The following is a 23,564-nucleotide window of genomic DNA, read 5'->3' on the forward strand; positions in this document are numbered from 1 at the left end:
TAGATAGATAGATAGATAGATAGATAGATAGATAGATAGATAGATAGGTAGGTAGGTAGGTAGGTAGATAGATAGATAGATAGATAGATAGATAGATAGATAGATAGATAGATAGATAGATAGAATATTCATGTTTCCTGAAGTTAAATCCAGGCAATCCCTGGTCCAAGTTTCCTGGCCCTATGTGGCCTATGCTGATATGCCTCCCCTCGCATGAGGAATTCCCTCTCTCCAACTACCTCCCCAGAGTGTCTTTTCCCCATCTCAGGATCCCACGTCCAGAATTCCAGGCAAGAAACTGAGTTCTGTAAGTGTCAAGTGACTGGACCAAGGCACAGTGTCACCCAGCAAGCAGTGTGGGAACTCCAGCCCAGGTCTCTCTGACCTCAGCCTCTATCCCTTCTGTGACACCATCACTTTTTTAGCCATGCTTTCCTGAACACCAGTACTTCAGAATATATATAGACACTATATATGTTGTGGCTGCAGAAGCCAGGTGGAACATTCAAGCCCAGGTATTAGGAGATTTAACAATATTATCAGCCTGTTTGCTGACACTGTGTCCCCACCTCAGCCTTTGCATTAGTGGAGTAAGCCATGAAAAGGAAAGTGACATACACATGGCTTTCATTTATCGAATTTAAACTAGAAAAATAAATCTCTTCACTTCTGGGAGAGCAAAGAAAAGACCTAATGAAACTTAACTATCAGAGGCTCATCTCATCATGAGTTTTCTTGCGCCTCCATTAATTAATCTGATCATCAAATGCATCCTCATTAGTAATCATCGCTCTGAAAAATAGGCCAGTGGATGAATCAGTGGAGGAGCCAGTGCTAGAAATAATGGCACTGCCCTGCAGACCATTAGAAACATTTGCCTTCTGTGCCCTTTTCTGACTTGTGCAACGAGGAATCCCAATTGTCCAGAGCCTTGCAGCCACCGCCTGACTATACAGGACCTTTGTTTGTGCCACTCTGCAGGCAATGTGGGTGACCTTTGAATGACATTTCCCTGCACCACCTCTTTTGGAAATTGCCTCCTGACTTATGTGCAGTATTACACTAAAAGCACCAGGTTTATAGTGAAAAGGATCTTCTCTTAAATGTTGTAAATCAAAATGGAGTTTTCCCGCAGACACAGCCTGGCCTCCAGTATTCGACCATTGCCATTTCTCTCCTTCCAGCCACAGACACTAAAATGAATCCATGTGGTCTGGCCCTGACTTCAATTCTTTATTGTCTGACAATGCACAGCACCCCTGTTCACTCACTGTAAAGCCCTGAGCCCGCTGGCACTGAGTTTGCCTGCACATAGCAGGTATCCCTTCCCGGCCAGCCTAATGCCATCATCCGCCTCTAGAACTGCACTGCATTTGGGAAGGCATCCAGCTCCAGGCTTTCTGTGTGCAGCTGCTTACAAGAGGCAGCAGGGGGATTAGAGCATCTGCTCAACTTCCTTCTCTTCTGAAATGAAGACCACTAAACGGAGAGAAGGGAGGGAGAGAGTGAAAGTAAGAGTAGGAAGAATAAGGGGAAACGTTTATTTGAATAGAACCAAAACAGATGGTAGTTGGAGTTTCTGTTTGGCATCTTGGCTTTTACTTTTCCATTCTGTGCAAATATATATGCTTAACTCATGAAAACTTAGAAACATGAAGGAAATGTATATGCATATATTTCTATTTGTATTTATATTTCATAGTATCACTACCCAGCTAATCAACTAGTTAGCATCTATCTTTACCCTTCCAAAATCATTTTTTTTCTTTTGTGCACATACAAGGATAAAACATTAATCACATAGAAATATTGACCAATGGGATAGCCAAACGTAGCCAGTTTAAAGTTTCTGCAACTGTAACCAAAGTATAGAATTGGGAATTCCAATTCCAAGATGTTAGACAGTTAGTTAAAGACTATGTTTTCTCCTCTGTTTAACAAAGCACCCTAAATAGTCATCAGGGAAACTTAAACAGAGTTACTGCCCAATCTGGCCCTTGTTTTATAGACCGCCCACTTCAGTCAGTTGATGAGTGGAAACACGGGCATCATGAAGTTCTCATCTGGATGCCGCCTTTTCACTTTGGCAGTTGCCTATCTAGTTTTCATGCCCACCTGTCTATTTCTCTCTTCACCTCTGCCCTTCACTCCTCCTCTCTCCCCCTTCTCTACCCCTCCCCTTTTTTCTCTCCTTGCTTTCATTTCTCACCTCCACAAACATACACAGGATAATTTTAGCCTTCTTATTTTTTTTTCAAAGGCCCATGGTAAGGTGAAAATACGTGCAAGCTTTTGTCATAGATTTCTAAGAAGGGAGTGTTACGGTCGTGCTCATGGCTGAAAGCCAGTGCCGCGGCTTCTCAGAGCTTTTCGTTCTTTTCTCTTGATCCATTGTGTTGACCCCTACCCCCACCCAATACAGCCACAGTCCATTTCTTAGGTCTGTCACCACCTCTTTATTCAAAGACAAGTGCCACTCAGGTGTTCATTGAGTGGGTCTCACTGGTAAACATCTGGGGCTTTGACTGTAAACAGTGACCGAAAACATGTTCCTCTTATTAAAAAATAAATGAGCACAAAGGAAGACAGATAAAGACTGTGAAATGTTATAGTACAGTACAAATCAACAAGGCCAAGTACTGTTTATTTGAAAGACTAATCAAATAGAAAAAAAAATGGTGTTATTGGCCAGTAGGAAGCTAGAACCTGGAAAACAATATTAAAAATGCAAGCAAGGCTACACTCAAACTCAACAGAGATGGACATGTGATGACAGCAAGAATACCTTTGGGACACATTTTAAAACTCAGACGATGAAACTTGTAGGATCAAGTATCTTATCAATATCGAATCAGAGGTAACTGAGAGTCAGGCTGATCTAACTCTTAAAAATTAAGTTAGCAGCCTAAGTTTTGTATTCCTGGGAGAGATACAGATGGCTTTAATCTGGGGCATGCTCCCCATCTGTCCAAAGGGAGGTGCTGCTGGTCCTATAGAGCTCACACACAGAAAAGGGTAGAGGGGAATGGCTCTAGACTAGTTTATAGGGCTAGTGTGCTCTACACTGAGCAGAGAGCTTGTGAAGCAGGAAAGGGATTCAGGCCAGTCTTCTTTATGGACATAGTTATAATTGCTGTGTTTATCGAGGTCTTCTGTTGTTGCGGCACTCAGACACTGAGATGGGAAGATCTGACATTTGAGCCTTGGCTGGGCTGTATAAGGAGGCAAAGCCAGCAGGGCCTACATAGCAAGACCCTGACATATTAATACTACTATTACTAATAATAATAACAACAACAATAATAAATGAAAGGAAAAAAAGAATCTGCAATTTAAAGCAAGTGAATCTGGAATAGTCCAGAGGCTAAACAGCTGCAACAGGACAACCTGCCCTGCAGAGAAATGGCTTTTATCTGCTTTTGCTCTCTCCCGACCTGGGAGAAATGACAGGAGGAGGCACTTGGAGACCGGGGTCCATAGTTATGAGATCGCTAAAGGGTGGTGTTTTAAATTGGCCTAAGTGTATTAAAATAACCTGGAAGGTTTAGAGCAATGAGCAGACTTCCTCTGCTTCTACTTCCTCTATGAGAAAGAAACATGCCTGTCTATTTATGAAGTTTGTTCTGGCACCACCTAAAGATTTCAAACTACCAAACAGATGGCCTGTTCTTCTCTCCTGGGTCTGTTTGGGCTACAGAGCAAGTCCAAGGCCAGCTTGGAAATTTTTGAAAAACCTTGTCTCAAAATATTAATTAAAAGGTTAGAAATACAGCCCAGTGTTAGAAAGCTTGTATAGCATATGTACAAGACTATAGATTTAATCCCCAGAACTGGGGTAAGGGTGATAGAGGGTCAAGTTCAAGTTCTCTTCCATACATGTGCCTACTCTGATTCAAAATGCTAGCATCACACCAAAGAGGCCAGTGGTGGTAACAGCCCCTATTGTCGATGTAAGAATGAACTCTAGGTTGGCCATCTAGTGCCCAAAGCAGATGACACCAAGGTCACTTACAAAAGACCCCTCCAAAGGAGGCCACAGGAGCGTGTCCTCAATTCGCCAGCGCAGTGTTCTCTGACTTGCCTCACTCACCACGCCTGAGTTAGAAACGCTTCAAAGAAAGGGCATACCTCTCTTGGCCTTTGCAGCCCATTGAAAGACCCATCTGTTCAGTCAGGTCTTCACTTGATTGAAGTAAATGGGCCAACCTGGCCGGAAAGCAGGTTAATATTATAAATTTCTGTACATGTGTCTAGAGGTTAGGGTGATAAGCAACTCATATAACAGCAGGGGGAAAAGTGCTAAGAATAAATACATTTCAGCAAATTGGATTAGCATCTGCAGAGGAATTGTTCACGCAGGCAATGGTGAGACTAGCACTGCCCATCCCTTCTTCAAAAGGGCATTTGACACCTTCTCTTATGAATTGCGTGAATGGTGTTAATTCATGACGAGTTGGCTGCCTGTTTTGAAAATCAGCTGAGGAGAGACAACGAGCGAGCTAGGGTTGGGGCAGACAACAGACCTTTCCCTCCAAGCAGCAATCTGCAATCCCCAGTACCGCCCACTCATGTTTGCTAAAAGCCACTTGACCTGGCTGGGCCACAGACTGCCATTTTTACAAAGGAGATAATGACAGTATTTTATTTAACTCAGTACCTTTGGCTATTCAAGGAACCTCATATTACTTAGTGCCCGTTCCTTGGTCTTATAATATCCCCCTGGTAAATATTGTTTATTTAACTTCTGAAGAAAGTGAAAACCAGGAAACTGAGATGATCCTGCCAATTACACCATCAATAAAAGAAAACATCTGAAGAGAAAATGGGTTTTAAAGCCTTCCCAACCTCTTCTGCATCTCTTTTTCCTTTGTTCAGTATTGAAGACATTAATCGGTACGCTGCTTTGCAATGCTACCTCAGTCCTCCTGAGGAAGTTTGGATGGTAGAATGCTGAACAAAAGGGGAAGATCAAAGATGCAGAGTGGCTCACTCAAGGGCTGGACAGCACATTCCTCTGAAATGCTGGTGTGGGGCTGACTTGCCCTTCTGCCAACTCTGAGCCGTATCTCTTTTCAGAATGAAGTTGCCTCATAGGAACACAGGGTATCAAATGCCCAAGATTATCTATTTTTCCCACAAACTCTTCGCATGGGCACAGTCAAGTAAATGATATGGTATTTAAAACCACATCACATGGAAGTTCCTACCAGCTCTCGGCTAGTAAGCCAAGGTCACAATTTACCTCTCTTAGGTATACAGCAGGAATGTACCCTTTGCAAGCCTCTCCTGCTCTAAATGTCTAATTGTTTTCTATGCTAATCATTAAGAGAAATTGGTAACAACAATCACCAAGAAATATATACAGGCTTGAGATTGTATTATAGTGACCTTCAGCTTTATTTATCTCTATTTATATTTTATTATATCTATATTTATGTCTATAAAGATGAGATATAGAGCAACAAACAAACAAACAAAAAAACCACAGCAACTCTACAGCTTTATGAACCTGCCAATTTGAACTTTGATCCTCTCTGACGGTAAACTAAGTAAATGTAGAAATCATTCTCTCCCAAATTAAAGCAGATAGTAATAAACCCAAACAAATGCAGAAGCATGGTGTAGGCAACCACTAATTATGCCACAGATGTAACATACTGACTTGTCTCTTAGTTTCAAAGCAAATAATCTTACACACACACACACACACACACACAATGCAGTTCTCAAAATAGTAATATTTGATACTAATGTTTCACACAGGAACTAAAATGTATACTTCCCATCCAAAAAAAAAAAAAAAAAGGATTTCATGGCTCTCTGTCTCACTTTTAAATTTTTTAAATTTTATAAAAATGTGTGTAGAAGAGTCCTCCTGCCTGTGCCAGTGTGAGCCTGTGTGTGAAGGTAGACTGGGGAGGGCCTGAAAGATGGGCACATGGTACAGTGTAAATAGCTTTGTGGAACAGTGGAATGTACTTATCTAAAGACTGTGCACATCCCATTAAATTTCAGCAGTGCTGGGAACAATCCTTCAGCATTTCAATCAAGAGTAGTTCATCACTGGCTTTGCACAGATTTTCTGGTATACTAGGGTAATGAACGGACCTTTGATTAATTATTGTTTTAAAATTAACTATCTCTATACCTAACTCCTGCACCTCAGTCAGACAGCTTGGAGATGGGGAACTCCCCACCACTTCCTGCAAGCTTCAGGTCTTACATCTTAGTGGCTATGGAACCTATGTTTTTCCATCCTCCCTCTGGCTCTAACATTCCACCTCTTCATTTTATTCAAAGGATTCTTGGATTACACACACACACACACACACACACACACACAGACCCACACACATACAAAGAGACATAATCTCTCTAGAGCAGGGGAAATCTTATTTTATTAAAGGCCAACCCCAGACAATTTGTACTGCTTCATCGCAGATGTACCATTTTCTGAGGGTTCTTCCCTCTTCTTCTCCTGACCCAGACACTTTAGAAGGTCTCTCTCAGATGTACACAAGCACATTTCATTCTGTACCCTTTTCAGACTTGGGGAACAGAACCCCACCAGCAAACCGCCTTTGGGGGAGACAAATTGCTTTATGTTTCAGAACACCCCCTACAATGAGGACCCAAACCCTGTTTTCTGTTTTCTCACTAATCTCCCGATCATCCCAAGCAGCCAGGGTACCAACAGACTTGCACCCAGGCTCCTTGTCTTGATGGCGCAGGGGCTGGTCCCCAGCAAGCATGCACCTAGGGCCTTTCAGTTCTGGCATTAGGGTCTTAACAATAGGTCAGACAATAGGACCACGCTCCAGGCATCCCTGGGCTTTCAAGGAAGCCTGATCCCATCAACAACAAGAGATTGCCTTTCTGCCTAGCAATGAGAATGGCATTTAAAATTCAATATCAGGCAAGATATTGACGAGATTAAGAGCCTGCAGGAATTGATTTATGAGGAAAGACCCAAGGAATTAAATATGTATAGCCTGGTGTAATAGGATATTAGCTCTGAACACAATTTCATTTCTAAGATCCAGCACCCCCGTTATCAGTCATCTGAATGAGGAGTTCTCTCCAGGAGATGTCCGTCCCCCAGGGGTCACCCTGGCCAGAGGCAGAGAAAGGGAGGTGCCCGGATTGATGCAAGGGCCACAGGCTTGGTTCCCCTCAACTTGATGTAAATTGAAGTGCGTTTCCATCCCCAAGTGGGAGCAGATGACATTTCCAACGAGAATAGATCTTCGGTAGTCTTAGCACCTCTTGCAGTGAGAAAATTCCAGCTAGGTCCACCTCTCCCTTTGTGGGTACTGGGTGGTAAATGCTGGTCCTTCCCTTGAGCCACATCTCCATCCTCTGTCAGACATACCACTCCACATGCTGGCATTTAGGTATAGTCTTGTTCTGAGTAAAGCGGGCTCAGATGGACTGGCCTCCTCAGCAGGGCCCAAAGTTGACATCCCTCGACAGGTTTAGTATCAGTGAGAACCAAAGCAAAACAAAGAGGTGAAGGGTCTGAAGAGCTCCGTAAGGTGTGTCTGAGTGAAGTATCACACTAGACCGAAAGGGTTAAGGAGCGTGTGCTCCCATCTCAGAGCTATAGCAGAGCAGCCAGCTGACAAAGCTGACCCCGTGCAAAGTTATGTTGCGGGCTGAAATAATTGAGGAGATCAGGTTGGAGACTACACATACAGACACGGCAAGGCTGGATGCTTACAGGCAATTGCCACGAAGACCAGCCATTCAAAGCGCTGCTCTGCTGGGCCCATCCAGTCATCCCCACCATGGCCTTGAGTGGAAATTCCTTCAGGAAATTCCCAGCCTCACTTCCTTAGGTAATATTCTACTGTCCTTCAAGACACGCCCCACTGATGGGAGCATCTGATGTGCAGGTAGAGATACCTGTTAAACCTGAGTCAGAATGACTGAACATGTTGAGTTGACCTGGAATCTGATCACCCAAAACCTCCATTCTTCTGTAAAGGACACTGGCTACAGTCATTATTAGAGTTTGCTATGTTGCCCCATTAGTTATTCTGTTTATATTAACATCCTCGTGAGTGAGCCAGCATTTTGAAGACAGTGTCCCCGAGTTTATTTTCCTTCTGTATCCTCAAAATTATCCATCCCAGTAGGAAGCCCACAGTTGATTGAAGGAGTAGATATTAGCAGACTGTTTAACAGCTGAATATAGAGCCAATACCTGGTGATAGCTTGAAGCAAAGACAAGAGGGAGGGAGACAGAGAAGGTGAGTCAGAGTTGGTCTGTCTCTATCAGTAAGAGTTCCACCTGGTATCACGATGCCGCCAGTTTAAATAAGCCCAGACTTAGAAAGGATGTTCAGTCCTGCCACCACAGAAGGCACAAAATCAGCATTGTATTCCAGGGTCTTCCCCATCTGTGACACCCACCACCTCTGCCCCCCCCCAGCCATGCCCTAGGCTGCCAAAGAGTCCTGAGTTCTCAGCATTGCAGGCATCCATTTCCAATGTGATGGTGTTGATGTACTTTACAGAAGCCACATACGCTGCCACCTCAGACTCCCACGGTGTCTAGCCTTATATCAACCACTAACATCACTTTGGTAGCAAAGCTACAAGATGCAGGAAACAAAAAACCACCAGAAAGCCTTTGCAGTTTTTAAAGGCAAGTTCAGCCCACCGTTCTGCTCATAGACACGCTCACAATAACCTCTCCCTCAGGCTCGCTCCTAAGAGGGAATGATAAATGCCTAAGTTCAGGTCCTTACTAGGAGGATTGTTCTGATTTCCATTTAAAACTGATGGCGCACCGCGGTTGCCAAGGTAGAAATTGCAGTTGGAGGTAAGAAAATTGGGCTGTGCAATCAGTAGGTCTCTCCCTAGACAGCTCGACCTCAGGTACATGACATCCCTGTGCCTATGATTCTCCCATCTGTAAAAATGGAAATGTGACCTCACTTATTCTAGGGCTCCAAATAACATTTGTAATGCTCTTTGAATTCGTTAGAAAGGAAGAGCCACTACACACCAGAGTCTCCATCCCCAAAGAGCATTACAAATGATCTTATTAAACCCACGGCCTAGAAATATCAAGCCATGTCAGGTGCAGCATTTATTTACCTGGTAGTTGTCCGCTGGAGTGTTCCTGCTTGATTGGCATATGGATAATTGTCTAATTGGAACACACTCAGTTGTAACCACCCAAGAATGTAATAGTGCATCTGTTTAATGCCATACTCTCAAATGTTAAATTAAAATTATGCTGCAGTCAGCCAATCCAACCGGGAGACACTTCTGATTAAGTTCTAGCTGCCCGTGAATGTCTGTAATTGAGGCACGCTGGCACTTAAAAATTCAAACTAGAAAGAATATTATACAGTCTCATAAATTTCAATGAAAAGGAGCAGAAAGGCTGACTTAAATTGTCTAGTTGTAAGCTATCTCACTATTTTTATAGGGCACCTAGTCAAATGAAGGATAGCAGTTTGAGTCACCACTGTTTTTTGAATACATAAATATTAGATTCTCAAGTTTATGCTTTATAAACCAAAGAAAGCATTAATTTTATAGAATGCAAAGAAAAACACTGTAAAAGCACTGTTTTATTTTTTTCTTTGTAGGGGGAGTGGGGCATGAGAAATAAATAATGTAATTATAAACCCATTGATTGGAATTTTTTAACCTTTTAGGAAATATTCTTCAGATTAAGGATAACTAGAACTGCCAGAGTAATGAATCAAATGTGTCCAACGGAAGCCATAATTTTCCTCTGAAGGTTTTTTTTTTTTTTAATATCTGTATGCCTAGAACAATAAATTACCCAGTGAGGGAGCCTCAGATAGTTTTTGTTGCTTCTCTTGGTGGAATCATAGTTTAATTGCATCGAAGTAGGAAAATTAGAGCAGGTATCCACTCATCTCTCCATTCACTCATTTACCACAAGTTAGATATGTTAAGTTATTGACTCTAGTATTGATGGAAGCCATCTAGTTGAGGATGTGGATATAAAGTGTGACACAGCAGCAAGTGCTTGAGAAACAGAGAAGGCAGATCAACTCCTCTGGATCACTGAAAGATATCTTCACAAAAAAGAACCCAAAGTGTCCTGGTAAGTCTTATGTTAACTTGAAACAAGTTAGGGTTATCTGAAAGGAGGGAACCTCAGTTGAGAAAATGCCTCTGTAAGACCTGGCTGTAAGGAATTTTCTTAATTCATGATTGATGGGGGAGGGCTGAGCCCATTGTGGGTGGGGCAGGTCAAGCAAGACATGGGAAGCAAGCCAGTAAGGGACACTCTCTGCATCGGCTCCTGTCTCCAGGTCCCTGCCCTGTTTGAGTTCCTGTCCTGGCTTCCTTCAGTGCTGTGGAAATATAAGCCAAATTAACCCTTTTCTCCCCAACCTGCTTTTGATTGTGGTGTTTGGTCATAGCAATGGTAACCCTAACTAAGACACAAGGCTATTGTAGGTAATTGTGTTGATTGCCCTGGACATGGATCCAGGGCCTGAGGAATTTACATCAGCCTTAGGCCAGGGAGCCCTTTAATTCTTGTGGAGCTCAGGATGGATATCAGAGGGACGGGCAGCACCCAGCGAAGAGCAAGTGGCATCTGTGACAGCAAGGCTAAGGACAGTAACGGAACAGGCAAAGGGTTATAAGAAGAATACCCAGAGAGGAGGACAGAGGTGGCTGACGGGCAGACAGAACATGCGTTAACAGGCACAGTTGGAAACGCAGCAAGTTAAGGAGCTAGTGCATACTGAGAGAAAGCATGGGCCTAAAAGACCAGCCTTGTAAGATGCCAACATGTGCAGCGTGCAAGCTAAAGCCATGGGCACAAATAGGATCACTGCAGAGAGCGTGCTGGGAGAAGAAGCGAAGCTGGTTCAAAAGCTGACAGCGTCAGGATAATTGGAGTGGAAGGCTAGAGACTGGAACCGCATTGTGGCCAGTGGGGGTTGAGTGAACAATGAAGGAAATAGTTAGCCCCATCCCTGTTACTCACTAGCATTATCTATGGAGGCTTAGAAAAGTAACCAGTGTCTGGGTCCCACCTCCAGTCATTGAGAGTCAGTTGGGCTTCTGAGGGTCCCCAAAAGCAGTAGTTTTAATACTCCCCAGATAGTACTAGTATACAGGGCGACTGGAGAACCACTTATCCCCGAGTGTTCTTTTAAGAAATGTAAATAAAACTCAGAACTTTCAGGGATCTGATGAACTGCTCATAGTCACAGGGGAATTAAAAAGGGGGAGCATTTTATAAGCTGAAGGGCTATGTCCTGAGTGGTTCCAGGGACTGACCTGACTGGGACAGTGAGTGGACACACAGGAAGGCTGGGATCTCATGGGATGGGCTCTCAGACGGAGAAGCTGCAGCACCCCAGAAGCTCAGCCCCCTCAGTTGACCAGGGGGCGGGGTTCCTACATACAGCTGAACAAGGAGGCGGGGCTGTTACACACAGCTGAACAAGGAGGGGGAGCTATTATGTACAGCTGAACAAGGAGACAGGGCTATTGTCTACAGCTGAACAAGGAGTTGGGGCTATTATACACAGCTGAGCAAGGAGGCGGGGCTATTATACACAGCTGAACGAGGAGGCGGGGCTATTATACACAGCTGAACAAGGAGGGGGAGCTATTATGTACAGCTGAACAAGGAGGCGGGGCTATTGTCTACAGCCAAACTAGGAGGCGGGGTTATCTAATCTGTGTAGGTGCAGACTGTAGGGGAGCAGTCTTCAGGCTGCACACATCCAGAAGGTGAAAGCTGCAGTGGATATTTTTGTAGACACTATCCGAATCCACACGGGGATCCCTGGAGGGCTTTGGCGTCCCTCAGAGCCTCAAACAGAAGGCTTTCCCACTCCCATGGTTCCGAGGGACTGGGCTCCTTGAAATGGCTGTGCCCACGTCACAAACAGTGCACATTCACTCTGGGCTTCTTGCTGGCTACAATGAAGACTCTTGGTGTCCTGCTGCTGACACAGATGAGAGGCCTGACTGATGTTTTTCTTCTGTATGTGGGGAGGGTAAGTGGTTCAGCACAGTATCTTGTGTGTCAGCTTCAACTCATGACCTTTTAGGCATGCCCTTTGACCTCCAAGTAGCATGGCTGATCAGTCTCTTCAGGAAATTCCCCCACAAGGCAATAAGGAAGCATGTGCTGCCATGCTCCTCTGTGGTCGTGTGTGGACTGGGAGAGCTGGGGGTGCTGCCTCTTCTTCAGAAGGGCAGATTGGATAAGTTGGGTCATGTACCCCACAAATGCAGTATAAAATGTAACGTGGGTAGATCCTGAAAATGTAAACCACACTGAAAACATAGTAAGACGGTGAGAAATATGACTCTGTTCCAGAGAAATACATGTCTCAGAAAAAAAAATTAAGTTCAAGTGGAAGTTCAGACATTATAATCATTAAAGTGATTGTCTACACATGAGAAGAGAAGGGTATCGGAATGGAAGCAAGATTTTTGTTTAAAGGCACAATTTCAAGGAAGAGTGAAAACAATGGAAGCTTAAACGTGAAGTAAGGTCGGGAATGGTTTGTGTGTATGTATGTTTGTGTTTATGTGTGACTTTAGAGGACAGCTAGCCATTAGAGGTCCTTGTCTTTCACCGTCTTTGAGATGGGAGTCTTGTCCTGCCAGTGTGTACATCAGGCTAGCTGGCTCTCAGTTTTCTCAGGATTTGCCTGTCTCTACCTCCCATCTCACTTTAGGAGTCCTGGAACTATAAACACAAACCACCGAATCCAAGGTTATATGGTTTCTAGAGACTTCTGTTCAGGTCTTCACACTTGTGTGGGAAGGGCTTTTACCCTCTGAGCCATTCCCCTTGACTGGATTAGTGATTTTCTAATAAGTAGAAGCATCTGACATCGCCTAAGTCAGACCATCAGACAACCTTGGGCTGTCCTCTGGTCAGTGATGAATGGGAACGAACAGGGACAGAGGCCACCATTTCTGCTGTTTTTCAGCTGTTTGTCTGTGTGCCACAGGACCTCTGGGGCTCCCATGTGGCTGGGCTTTAGGCTGCTGATACACAGTACAGGCTCCTGAGTTGTCAGAGGGAGCCACAATCACAGAATAGGAGCTGAGCTGTGAGAGAGACCAGTTTACATAGAGAAACCGAGGGAGATTTTAAAATCTCTACATAGTCCCAAAATAGGCAACTGTTATAACAAGCCCAGGCGAAGGCATTGTGTGTGTTGTGTGTGTAGAGGGTGAGAGGGTGGTTTAGATTTTGTGAGCACTTCCCATGCCCAGCTCCACTACAACCGGTGGCATTGAAGACTCAGTGAGGTCCTTCCAGGTGGTGTCCAGAAGCATGAGAAATCTAGTGTGAGGGTCCCCGCGGACTCTGGTTCGCAAGTGCTCTGTGCCTGATGGCTGGAGCTGTTCCCCTTCACAGCAGGAGCATGGTACTCCTTCACATCCGTCAAGAGGCATTCATTAGGAACCACAGCAGGCGGATATACTCAACTGTGTTTTCAAACTGGTCCTTTGTTGTCAAGAGGCTTTGGGTAGACATCGCTGTTTCCAGGGCCTGATTTGCAGCTCTTGAATGTATTCTCTAGCCTGCATGCACATTAACCTCGAACAGTTGGTTCAGGGCAGCCCTGGGCTCCCGGCAGACAAGGTAAGCCTCCAGATGAGTTACAATTGATAGGGCAAGGAGAGCTCAAGGCTTACAAAATCCCTTCAGTGGCCCTGCTTGAAAATTGTGGTGTAGGCCATAGCTTAGTGTTTTGACAGCTTATATCAGCAGTTCTCTCAGCTGATATATGTATTGCAGTTGGGCTTCCATCCTGCTGATCCAATAAAACATCTCTGTCATAACAGAGAAAGCAAAGAGAGCGTTCGTGGTTCCTGCCACTTGGGGACATAGCTGTATGATGTTGCCATACAGCTATCTGTATTTCAATATGGAAATCGAGTAAAACCGAACAAGTAGGCTGAGGTTTAATTTTTAGCCTCTGTGTGTGTGTGTGTGTTTTCAGACAATCATGGAAGCCAGAAAAGAGTGTTGGATTAACTGGAACTGGGTTTGCTGTTACCCACTGCCCCGGTGGCTGCTGGGAACCAAATGCAGGTCTTAACGTCTGAGCCATCTCTCCAGCTCCTTGTTCTTCATCTGACAGATTGCTTTATAAACATGATTCTATCTATTTTTACAAGAGCTCATTGGTCAGAGGAATAGAATGGTGTCTCCACATATGTACCAGGATCATAACCTACTTATCTGTCCAAAACTGCAGAGCTCCTTACTGAGTGGGGGGAAACCCATCACCAAAAGTTAGCTGGCTTGGATGAGGCTTTTGTGTTTAGAAACAAAGAACGTTCTTATTTGCAAGATATTTTGGACATCTTACATTCCCTGGCCTTAGGCCCTCCTAACACCAACTGTCTGTTGATTTCACAGCAACTGCTGGCCATCCAGGAGGAGCTGAACAACAAAAAGTCAGAGCTGGAGCAAGCGAAGGAGGAGCAATCTCATACACAAGCCTTGCTGAAAGGCCTCCAGGAACGAGTGAGTGGACAGAGCACTGCTCTCACCACCAGATGGATTCAGACGCTGCAGACACACACCAGCTAGCATCTCTCTCTCTCTCTCTCTCTCTCTCTCTCTCTCTCTCACACACACACACACACACACACACACACAGGTTTATCCTGCACTGGGTCACAGCTCCTGGCAATCCTGTCATGTGGGATTTATAATACCATTCTCAACCTCTCTGTCCCCACACCTTGTATCTGCCGCGACGATCCGAGCCCACCCGTTTCTTCCCGGAGACAAATGATTTTTGATAATGTTTTAAACCATTGGCAGTGAAGCCACGTTTCAAAGTAAGCGGCTAGTTTCTCTCAAGTCTAAGATCGAGGAAATTGAGTTTAGCATAATCCACGATGTTCCTACAGATGTGTGAATAAAGGGGGCCGATGTAGAGAAACATTAAAAACATATCTTTTTTGTGCATCAGGCCACTTATCTGATCCTGGTGAGCCACAGACTTCTCATTTGCAGTCTGGGAAGCCGGTCGCTTCCTTCTGGCTCTGATCTGGAAGTAGAGCCTGATGATAAGTGCACGGGAAGGTATTGTCTTACGGTAGGGTAAGACGGATCAGCAGAGCGAAAGCCAAGGCCCGTTGTCTCTCCTGAGAAGCCTGAGTGCCCTGAGAGTTCCTCCCAATTTCTGGCCCTCATTTTTAGCCAACATGTAATAAATGCTAATTAGGTGTGTCAGGGAACACAGCTATGACCTCAACCTGCCTGAACCAAAATAGGGATTGTTTTAAAATTTCTATTCATGTATAGTTAGGAGAACTTTATACCACATAAATACCTTCAAAAGAGATGTTTTGGTCAGCTGTGACTCAGTCGTTTGACGTGGACCCTTTTCCATTGACTTGGAATTTTACAAACATGTTTCGTTAGTTTCCACTAAAAGTAGACACACTTGGCGAGGATAAGGTGATGTCAGAGCGTCCAGGAACGTACATGGATTTGGAGGAAAATGCTCTGTAAATATAACTGTTATCAGGGCAGGTTCAGTGACACACAGGGCCTGAGTCTGCATGGGTTAGGATGCGTCAGTTAGAGCTGAAGACTGGCTGATGATACTCACAGCAGCCTCCTTCCAAGGACATGTGATGGGGGCCGCCATACGCACCATGACATTATTAAAACAAAGTCCATATTTGATCCAGACCAGACAGAGCTTCAAGACTGTGCCGTTTCCTTGGTGGTTTGGATTTTTCTGGGTTTTTGTTTGTCATTTTTGTTTTGTTTGTCATTTTGGTTTGGGGGGCATTGTTTCTGTGTTTTAGATAGCTCTTAATAGAATGGTTGCCATGAGTTTCTTACTTTTCTAGATGACTCAAATCCCATATTCTGATTTAAGGTGTAAACCCACTTATCAAAAGAGATGAGTTGTGCAGAATGCATTAAGGGAGGTTTGTTGGTGTGTGTTTTTAAAAAGCACAGCACAGCACAGGCACAGACATTGGTAGAGAATTGCACTCCAGTCTCCATTACTGGAGAGAGAAAAAGAGCGGGGAGAGAGAGAGACAGAGACAGAGAGAGAGAGACTGTGAAAAGAACACAGAACAACCAAAATTGCTAAAGACCTACAAAATATGACTGAGAAGAAAGTGGTTTTTTTTTGTTTTGTTTTGTTTTTGTTTTTTTTTTGTTTTTTTTTTTCCATCCGTAAAGGTAATGTTGAAATGAATGTCTTTTTCATGCAAAGGCACCAAGAATCCTTGAGCACAAGGAGGCTGGTGCCACCCAGCAGCCAGAGGCATCTGCACCGTTGCAGTCAGCCTGCAAGCCCCTGCCCTGCCATCCCCAGCAGCCATGCAGAAGGCAGCAGGCATGCAGCGCAGCAGGACACCTTATTTCTATCTCTGAGCAACATCGCCCTTCCCCCAGTGCAGTCGCAGACATGCCCTGAGAAAGGTCTCTCCCACAGGCCTGAGCACCATCTCAGGAGCTTTTCTCGGATTTGTATAGCATAACTACAAGTGAGAAGATCTTTTTAGTGCCATCGTAGATAAGGCCTTTACAAACACACACACACACACACAAAGATGTATGTCCCCTCTGGGATTTTGTTTTCAAGAGTACCTGCCTCTGGCTGAGAATTCTGAGGAGTCCAGATATTTATTTATTTATTTATTTATTTATTTATTTATTTATTTATTTATTTATTTATCTATCTATCTATTTATTTATTTATTTTATATATTTTTAAAATTATTACAATTTATTCACTTTGTATCCCAGCTGTAGCCCCCTCCCTCATCCCCTCCCAATCCCACACTCCCTTCTTCTCCTCCTCCCATGCCCCTTCCCTTGTCCACTGATAGGGGAGGTCCTCCTCCCCTTCCATCTGGTCTATCCTAGCCTATCAGGTCTCATCAGGACTGGCTGCAGAGCTTAAGAGTGATCCTCAGAGGCTTTGATCCTGCAGGGAAGACAGGGTCCCCCTCTGTGCTCATCAGCTCTGTCCCGCAACTTGTAGGTCCCTAGCGTCACCACTTCTACAGCCTTTGGTCTCCTTGGCAGTGATGAGGATGTCCTACACATAGAGCATATTCACTAGCCCATATCTCCCAACCCTGGGAGGATGTCTGTCTCTAGCTGGGGATGAGGAACACCAGGGCAGAGGCATGGGGAGTGGCTTTGGGGGCAAAGCAGCAAGGTCAGGAGCCCCTACTGCAAAGAGATGGCCTGCTGAAGTTCCGTAGGTGGACAAGAAGTAGGAAGAGAGCAGGCAGCTACGGGCATAATGTATACCAGGGAGACTGGAATACACACACACACACACACACACACACACACACACACACACCATGTAAAGTTACCAGACAAAGGGAAATGAGCAGAGAGGGGACTGAAAAGGAGAAGAGGAATTCCCTAGTAAGAAATCTTAAGCCAGGAAAGGATAATATTTACAAACTGTCATTGTATGCTCTGATAATGTTCCTATCACCGCATTGTGTGTCTTTTCACATTTTCATCCTTCCTGCACTGGCCCACACCCCTGTATTTGTTAAGGATACAGCCATCACTGATGTAGCCCTAAGAAAGAGGGAACACGTTTTTGTTGTGCTTAATTGAATTAATGTGGCAATGGGCCAAACAGCTCCCACTCAGCTGCCTCACCCTCAAATCCTCCTGTCACCATCCTTTAGCAAAACCCTTCTCTTGCCGTGGCTTTCTTACAAGAGGATAGCCTTAAAAACCCAATGACTCTTTTATTTTAGTATGCAGAAATAGCCGTAAAGATCCAATGTCCTGAATCAAGCATGGTGGCATATATGATTTTATTTTCTTCCAGATTTTACTAAATTATTCTCACCATCAGTATTTTCTATTGGGCAGGGGGGAAAGGCTCTGACTTTGCTGCCTGAGCATCACAAACTCAGAGAGGTCATCAGGGGCCAGGCCAGATGTCCCTTGTCCATTGCCCCTCTGTCACCACAGGTCTACCCTGAGTCAGTATAGAATTAATGCCAACTCTAAAGGCTTCCTGAAATCTCCAATAACTAGTTACTTTTAAGCAGAGCGGGAGGCTGTTAAAAATCTCATTCACAAGAGAATTTTTTATTTCTAAAGCTTCTGTGCCCAGAGAGTTGTCTTCCAAGTTCTTCCTCTATTGAAAAACTCAGACTGTCTTCTCCTGTTAGGCGGTGTCAGTCATTCAACCCTGCCCTCAAGGAGTCTGTGCAGAAGCAGTACTGCAGCTTGTGCTATGGCTAGAATCCCGTCATTCACCAAGGATCATTAGCATAACATCCATTAACTGATGGCAACTTGCAAATACTGCAGGGTTTAAATTAATGGCAATCCCACCAGGAAATGAAACCATTTAGTATTCTGAAGACCCAATCTTATATATCTTATGTCTATAGAACTGCTTTCTAATCTTGCTTAAGAAATAATGACCAAGATTCCTTTTGATTTTTTTTTTTTTTTTTTTTTTTGCCAGCCCTCAAGCTTTGTTAAAAATGTTGGTCCCAAACTGGTTTCAGTAAGATTCATTGTAATTATCTGCTCCATCTGTTTGTCCTCAGAAGTTTTGTAAAATGCAACCTCAGATGAATTGGAGTTAACAAGATGATGTATGCCTAGTAGATATGCTTGCTTATTCTTTATTTTGTTGTTGTTTTTCTTTAAATGTTGCAGTTAAAAGGCACCAAGGACTTGGTGGAGACAAACGGCCACAGCCACGAGGATGCAAAAGTAGGTACCACAGCCTGGTGTTTGCACTTCCTGTTGGATGGTGGTTGAATCCCAGGGGCATGGCGCTTTATTTATGACATAAAAGAAGTCACTGGCTTGAGCTTAGGCAAGAGATTTTTAATGTAAGCTTTGGTAATTAGGTGGGATAGATACTCACTGTTATTGTTACCTTTGCTCACCAAAAATTTCAGCTTCAACATCCATCAAAATTCTAATTGCAGTGAGTTTGCTCAAGACCTTTCCTTTTCCAAAACGGCATGTGTTGGGAGGGCTAATGGGGCAGGAACCAGCAGGCTCAGTTGTGTGTTGCATTTGTATCTACTTCATTTGCTCACCAGTAAAAGGTGACAAATGATTGATGTGCTAAAGTGGGCTGAGAACACCTCTCAGGCCCAGCACAGCCATCACAAGTACACCCGTCTTCAGTTTCAGCCCAACCAGTAGCGTGGTAACTCTGCTTTCTTTGCATAAGGAATAACGGTGACAGGTCCTGGTTAGTACCTGTTGCCGTTAATCCTTATGCAATGGAATAGTTGTGCTTTGGGAGTCCCGTGCTCTCGGGTGGAATGACACACCTTGCTGAGCACTGTCCCTCCGTGTGCTTGGTGGCTTTGTTCTTATCCTCTGGAAAGGCTCCCAGATATCTGTTTTGTATTGGATTAGCTTCCTCACAAGAAATGCCTACTAAGCAGTCCTTTTCACAAAACACCGACTCAGACATGGTAATGAATGCTTGATTAAGCCAGCACTAGAAGAAATTATACATTTCATGCTCACTATTGCTTTAATTATACGCAGCACAAAGCCTAATAATCATAGTGCCCAAGTCTCTTTCATTGTGGCTGCTTACTATTCCTACCCAGCAGCTTTTAAACATAGGACGCTTGATGGAGGTACTCTACGGAGTTCTAGCAGGGACGGGAAGGGGTTCCAGGGGGACCTCAGGCAAGCTGTCTGCTCTCAGGGAAGTTACACTCAGGCGGAGGAATGCAGGCTATATCATGTTCAGAAGAATGAGGCATCCGGGTTCAGACATAGTTCAAACCCCAGCCTCACCTACTTATTACCTCTCAGCTTGACAAGCTAGGTGGCCTTTGTGATCTTCACTGCCCTCACTGTGCAAAGGGTGGTTAAGTTCTACTTAGACACCATTGTGGGGCAGGGGTAGTAGTGCTCCCTGAACAAGCTTGCAGAAACTGAGTTCATGTCACCGGCATCCAGATGAAAACAAAACTAGGCATGGCCATGAGGGCCCACGACTCCAGCATTGGAGAACGAAGACAAGAAAACTTCGGGTGTGCACTGGGGGTGGGGTGGGGTGGGGTGGGGTGGGGTGGGGCGAGGTCGGGGTAGGGGGTTGGCAGGCTAGGTAGCCCAACCAAAATGGCCGTCTTCAGAGTTAGTGAGAGACTGACTCCGGTGAAAAAGTTAGAGCTAGAGGGAGAGGAAGGTACTTTCTGTGGCCTCTGCACATGTATACAGAGGACTTACATCCACCACACACACACACACACACAACATCATACTGGGTTTAGGCTCAGAAAAGCCTTTCTTTAATATGATTTTTTAATTATTGCAATTTATTCATTTTGTATCCCGCTGTAGTTCCACCCTCATTCCCTCCCAATCCTGCCCTTCCCTCCCCACCTCCTTCTAGGCCCCTTCCCCAGTCCACTGATAGGAGAGGACCTCCTACCCTTCCATCTGACCCTATCCTGTCAGGTCTCATCAGGAATGGCTTTCATAGTCTTCCTCTGTGGCCTGGTCAGTCTGCTCCCCACTCAGGGGAAGGGGTGATCAAAGAGCCAGCCACTGAGTTCATGTCAGAGACAGCCCCTGTTCCCCTTACTAGGAAGCCTATTTGGAGACTGAGCTGCCATGGGCTACCTCTGTGCAGCAGTTCTAGGTTATCTCCATGAATGGTCCTTGGTTGGAATATTCAGTCTCAGAGAAGACCACTGGGCCCAGATTTTTTGGTTCTGTTGGTCTCCTTGTGGAGCTTCAGACCCTTCCAGGTCTTTCTATCTCCACCTTCTTTCATAAGATTCCCTGCACTCGGCCCAGAGTTTGGCTATGAGTCTCAGCATCTGCTTTAATACCCTGCTGGGTAGAGGCGTTCAGAGGCCCTTTGTGACAGGCTCGAGTTTTGTTCCTTGTTTTCACCTTCTTCCAATGTCCCATTTGCCTTTCTGAATGAGGATTGGTCATCTTACCCAGGGTCCTCCTTCTTGCTTAGCTTCTTTAGGTGTACAAATTTTAATAATGATTATCCTATATTATATGTCTAATATCCACTTGTAAGTGAGTATATACCCTGTGTGTCTTTCTGTGTCTGGGATACCTCACTCAGGATGATCTTTTTTAGTTCCCACCATTTGCCTGCAAATTTCATGACTTCCTTGTTTTTAATTGCTGAGTAGTATTCCATTTTGTAAATGTACCACAAATTTTGTATCCATTCTTCAGTTGAGGAACATCTGGTTTGTTTCCAGGTTCTGGCTATTACGAATAAAGCTGCTACAACCATGGCTGAGCAAATGTCCTTGTTGTGTACTTGAGCAGGGGGGAACCTTCCTCCACTGCTGGTGGGAATGTAAACTTGTACACTCTGGAAATCAATCTGGTTATTTCTCAGACAACTAGGAATACCGCTCCCTCAAGATCCAGCTATACCACTCCTAGGCATAGATCCAGAAAAGCCTTAACATGTAGCTGTAGTGGTTTTGTGTGTTTGCATTCTTGCTGGCTAATGAGAGCAGGCCGTCGGGATGTGTCAGGTTTGGAGGGATAGCCGGGGGCCAAAGCTGCCATACCGCCCTGTCTCCACGGGCAGTATCAGGGTACCTGTAGCATTTGTCTCTCCACCCCCACAGTTCATCGCCTACATTCTGAACCCCCAATACTCCAGTTCAGAGTCCTGTCTTCCAGGGTTTCACACTCTTTTTTTTTTTTTCTGATTTAAAGCTTTTAATTCTTCTGAAGGATGTCAAACATGCAGAAAAGTAGAGATCAGTAGAATGAACACCGATCTGTTATCTGGATATAATAATCAGTAACATCTTATTTGCTTCACTGTTTTTACCATATAAGTTGAAATTGCTGTACTTTCTCTTAATACATCACCTTGCATCGTTAGAATATATATATGTTGATGCACTATCGTAAGCTCTGTGCATTGACATTATTTTCTTTTCTGTTTTTTTTTTTTTTATTCTTATTATTTCACAGTCCTAACCAAACTTCCACATCTGTTGCACTTACAGCCAGTTCTTCTGTGCCTTCCAAGGAAATTGCTGTCTAGTTCAACAAGCTAGACAAAGTGCACTCTGCTCAGTTTCATGGTCTGAAAAATGGGAAACATATTTCCCTGCCCTTAAGATTCCTCTGGTAAACAAATAAGATCGTGGGTTTGAAAACTCCTTGAAATCCTGATGTTCTGTCTGAGTACAAAGTCACAAACTCAGAGGCTGAAGGGATTGAATCAAATGATGCACATAAACACAGGGCTATTGAGACTTGGTGCCCTGAGGCCCTTCCTTGAGAAATGTCACTCATTATTCATTAAATGTTGTAAACCGGGCAGGTTTGAGGTCATGTGTCTCTTTTGGAGGCAGGTTGTTTGGACTTTACTGTCGCTTGTGTCAGGCTCATATGGTAGACTTTGCAATCAGCTTGGAAGTAGCCACTGAACGTAGAGTTCCAGCCAAGGAGGAGAGAGGAGCCTCAACTCCCACCCAGAGGGAGGGAAAAAGCTGGGAAGCCAGCTAGCACATGCCAGTCACTGCCATAGCACCTCCCTGTCTGGCAGACCAGGCTCTTACATATCTGCCAGGGCTTTACCAGCTGGTAGACTATCTGCTTCTCTTCTCATCCTGTCTGTAATTTTGCCTCCTCTGGGTGGCTCCCCTGAATGTCTGTGTGCTCCAGCTATGCAAAACAAAGAAACCTAGCAGTTATTCAGGCCTTGCATTAGAGAGTGGAACTGAGTATTTTGTAGCAATATCTGTACCTTTTGAAAGAAGTCTCCCACTCACCTGCCCTTTGGCCCTAAGTACTTGAAAGAGACCAGGCTTTCAAACCAGCAGAAAAGCATTTACTTTCAGTATGGTCGCCAAGAGCCATGTGACTGAGGCAGGCTGTTTGACCTTGGTGGACTTGACCTCTCTTGAATGTTTGTTAAGAGAACCAAATATATCAGCTGTTATCAACCTTCCTAGTTCTGTGACCCTCATATTGTGGTGACTCCAACCATGAAATTATTTAAATTGCCGCTTCATAACTGTAAATTTGCTACTGATACAAGTCGTAATGTAAATATTTGATATGCAGGATATCTGATATGCGACCTCCTGTGAATTCAATGACCTCCTGTCATTCAACTCCAAGGAGTCACGACCCTCAGGTTGAGAAGCACTGGAATTCACGACTAGCTGACTTAGCACACAGACTTGTGAGCTCCTTCTCACTTGCTTTGATGGTGTGCATGTGGGAGGCAGGACCTTAGCAGAGTGGCTCTTAGTGCAGAGTATAAGGTTGAAAGCTGTGAGCCAGGGGTGGTCTGACAAGACGTATAGGTTGTTTTCACTGTAATTATTTATATCTGAGGTTAGAGCTTTACACATTATCATTCATTAGCAACAGTGAGCCAGCACAGGCTCTAATCAGTAGTCTTGTGAGAAGTGACAGCTGCCTTTTATAAAAGACAGTGTATCTGGCTAGAGCGGTAATTCAGCAGTTCAGAGGACTTGCTGCTCTTGCCGAGGACCTGGGTTCGGTTTCCAGCATTCACATGGCGGCTCACAGCTGTCTGTAACTCCAGTTCCAGGGG

The 23,564-nt window shown here is 44.5% G+C and overlaps 1 protein-coding gene across 6 annotated transcripts in view; it reads left to right on the top strand.

The window, feature by feature from the left end:
• Nucleotides 1-23,564, top strand: part of Enox1 (ecto-NOX disulfide-thiol exchanger 1) — a 557,275-nt gene that overhangs the window by 480,462 nt on the left and 53,249 nt on the right. For all 6 annotated transcript variants that reach the window (XM_055609746.1, XM_055609749.1, XM_055609750.1 and 3 more), the window contains 2 exons: nt 14,408-14,515; nt 18,680-18,736. In XM_055609746.1, the coding sequence (XP_055465721.1) occupies nt 14,408-14,515; nt 18,680-18,736 (165 nt within the window). The remainder of the gene's footprint in view (nt 1-14,407; nt 14,516-18,679; nt 18,737-23,564) is intronic.

The sequence above is a fragment of the Psammomys obesus genome, unplaced genomic scaffold, assembly GCF_907164565.1.
Source record: "Psammomys obesus unplaced genomic scaffold, mPsaObe1.curated_primary_1811, whole genome shotgun sequence".
Lineage (NCBI taxonomy): Eukaryota > Metazoa > Chordata > Mammalia > Rodentia > Muridae > Psammomys > Psammomys obesus.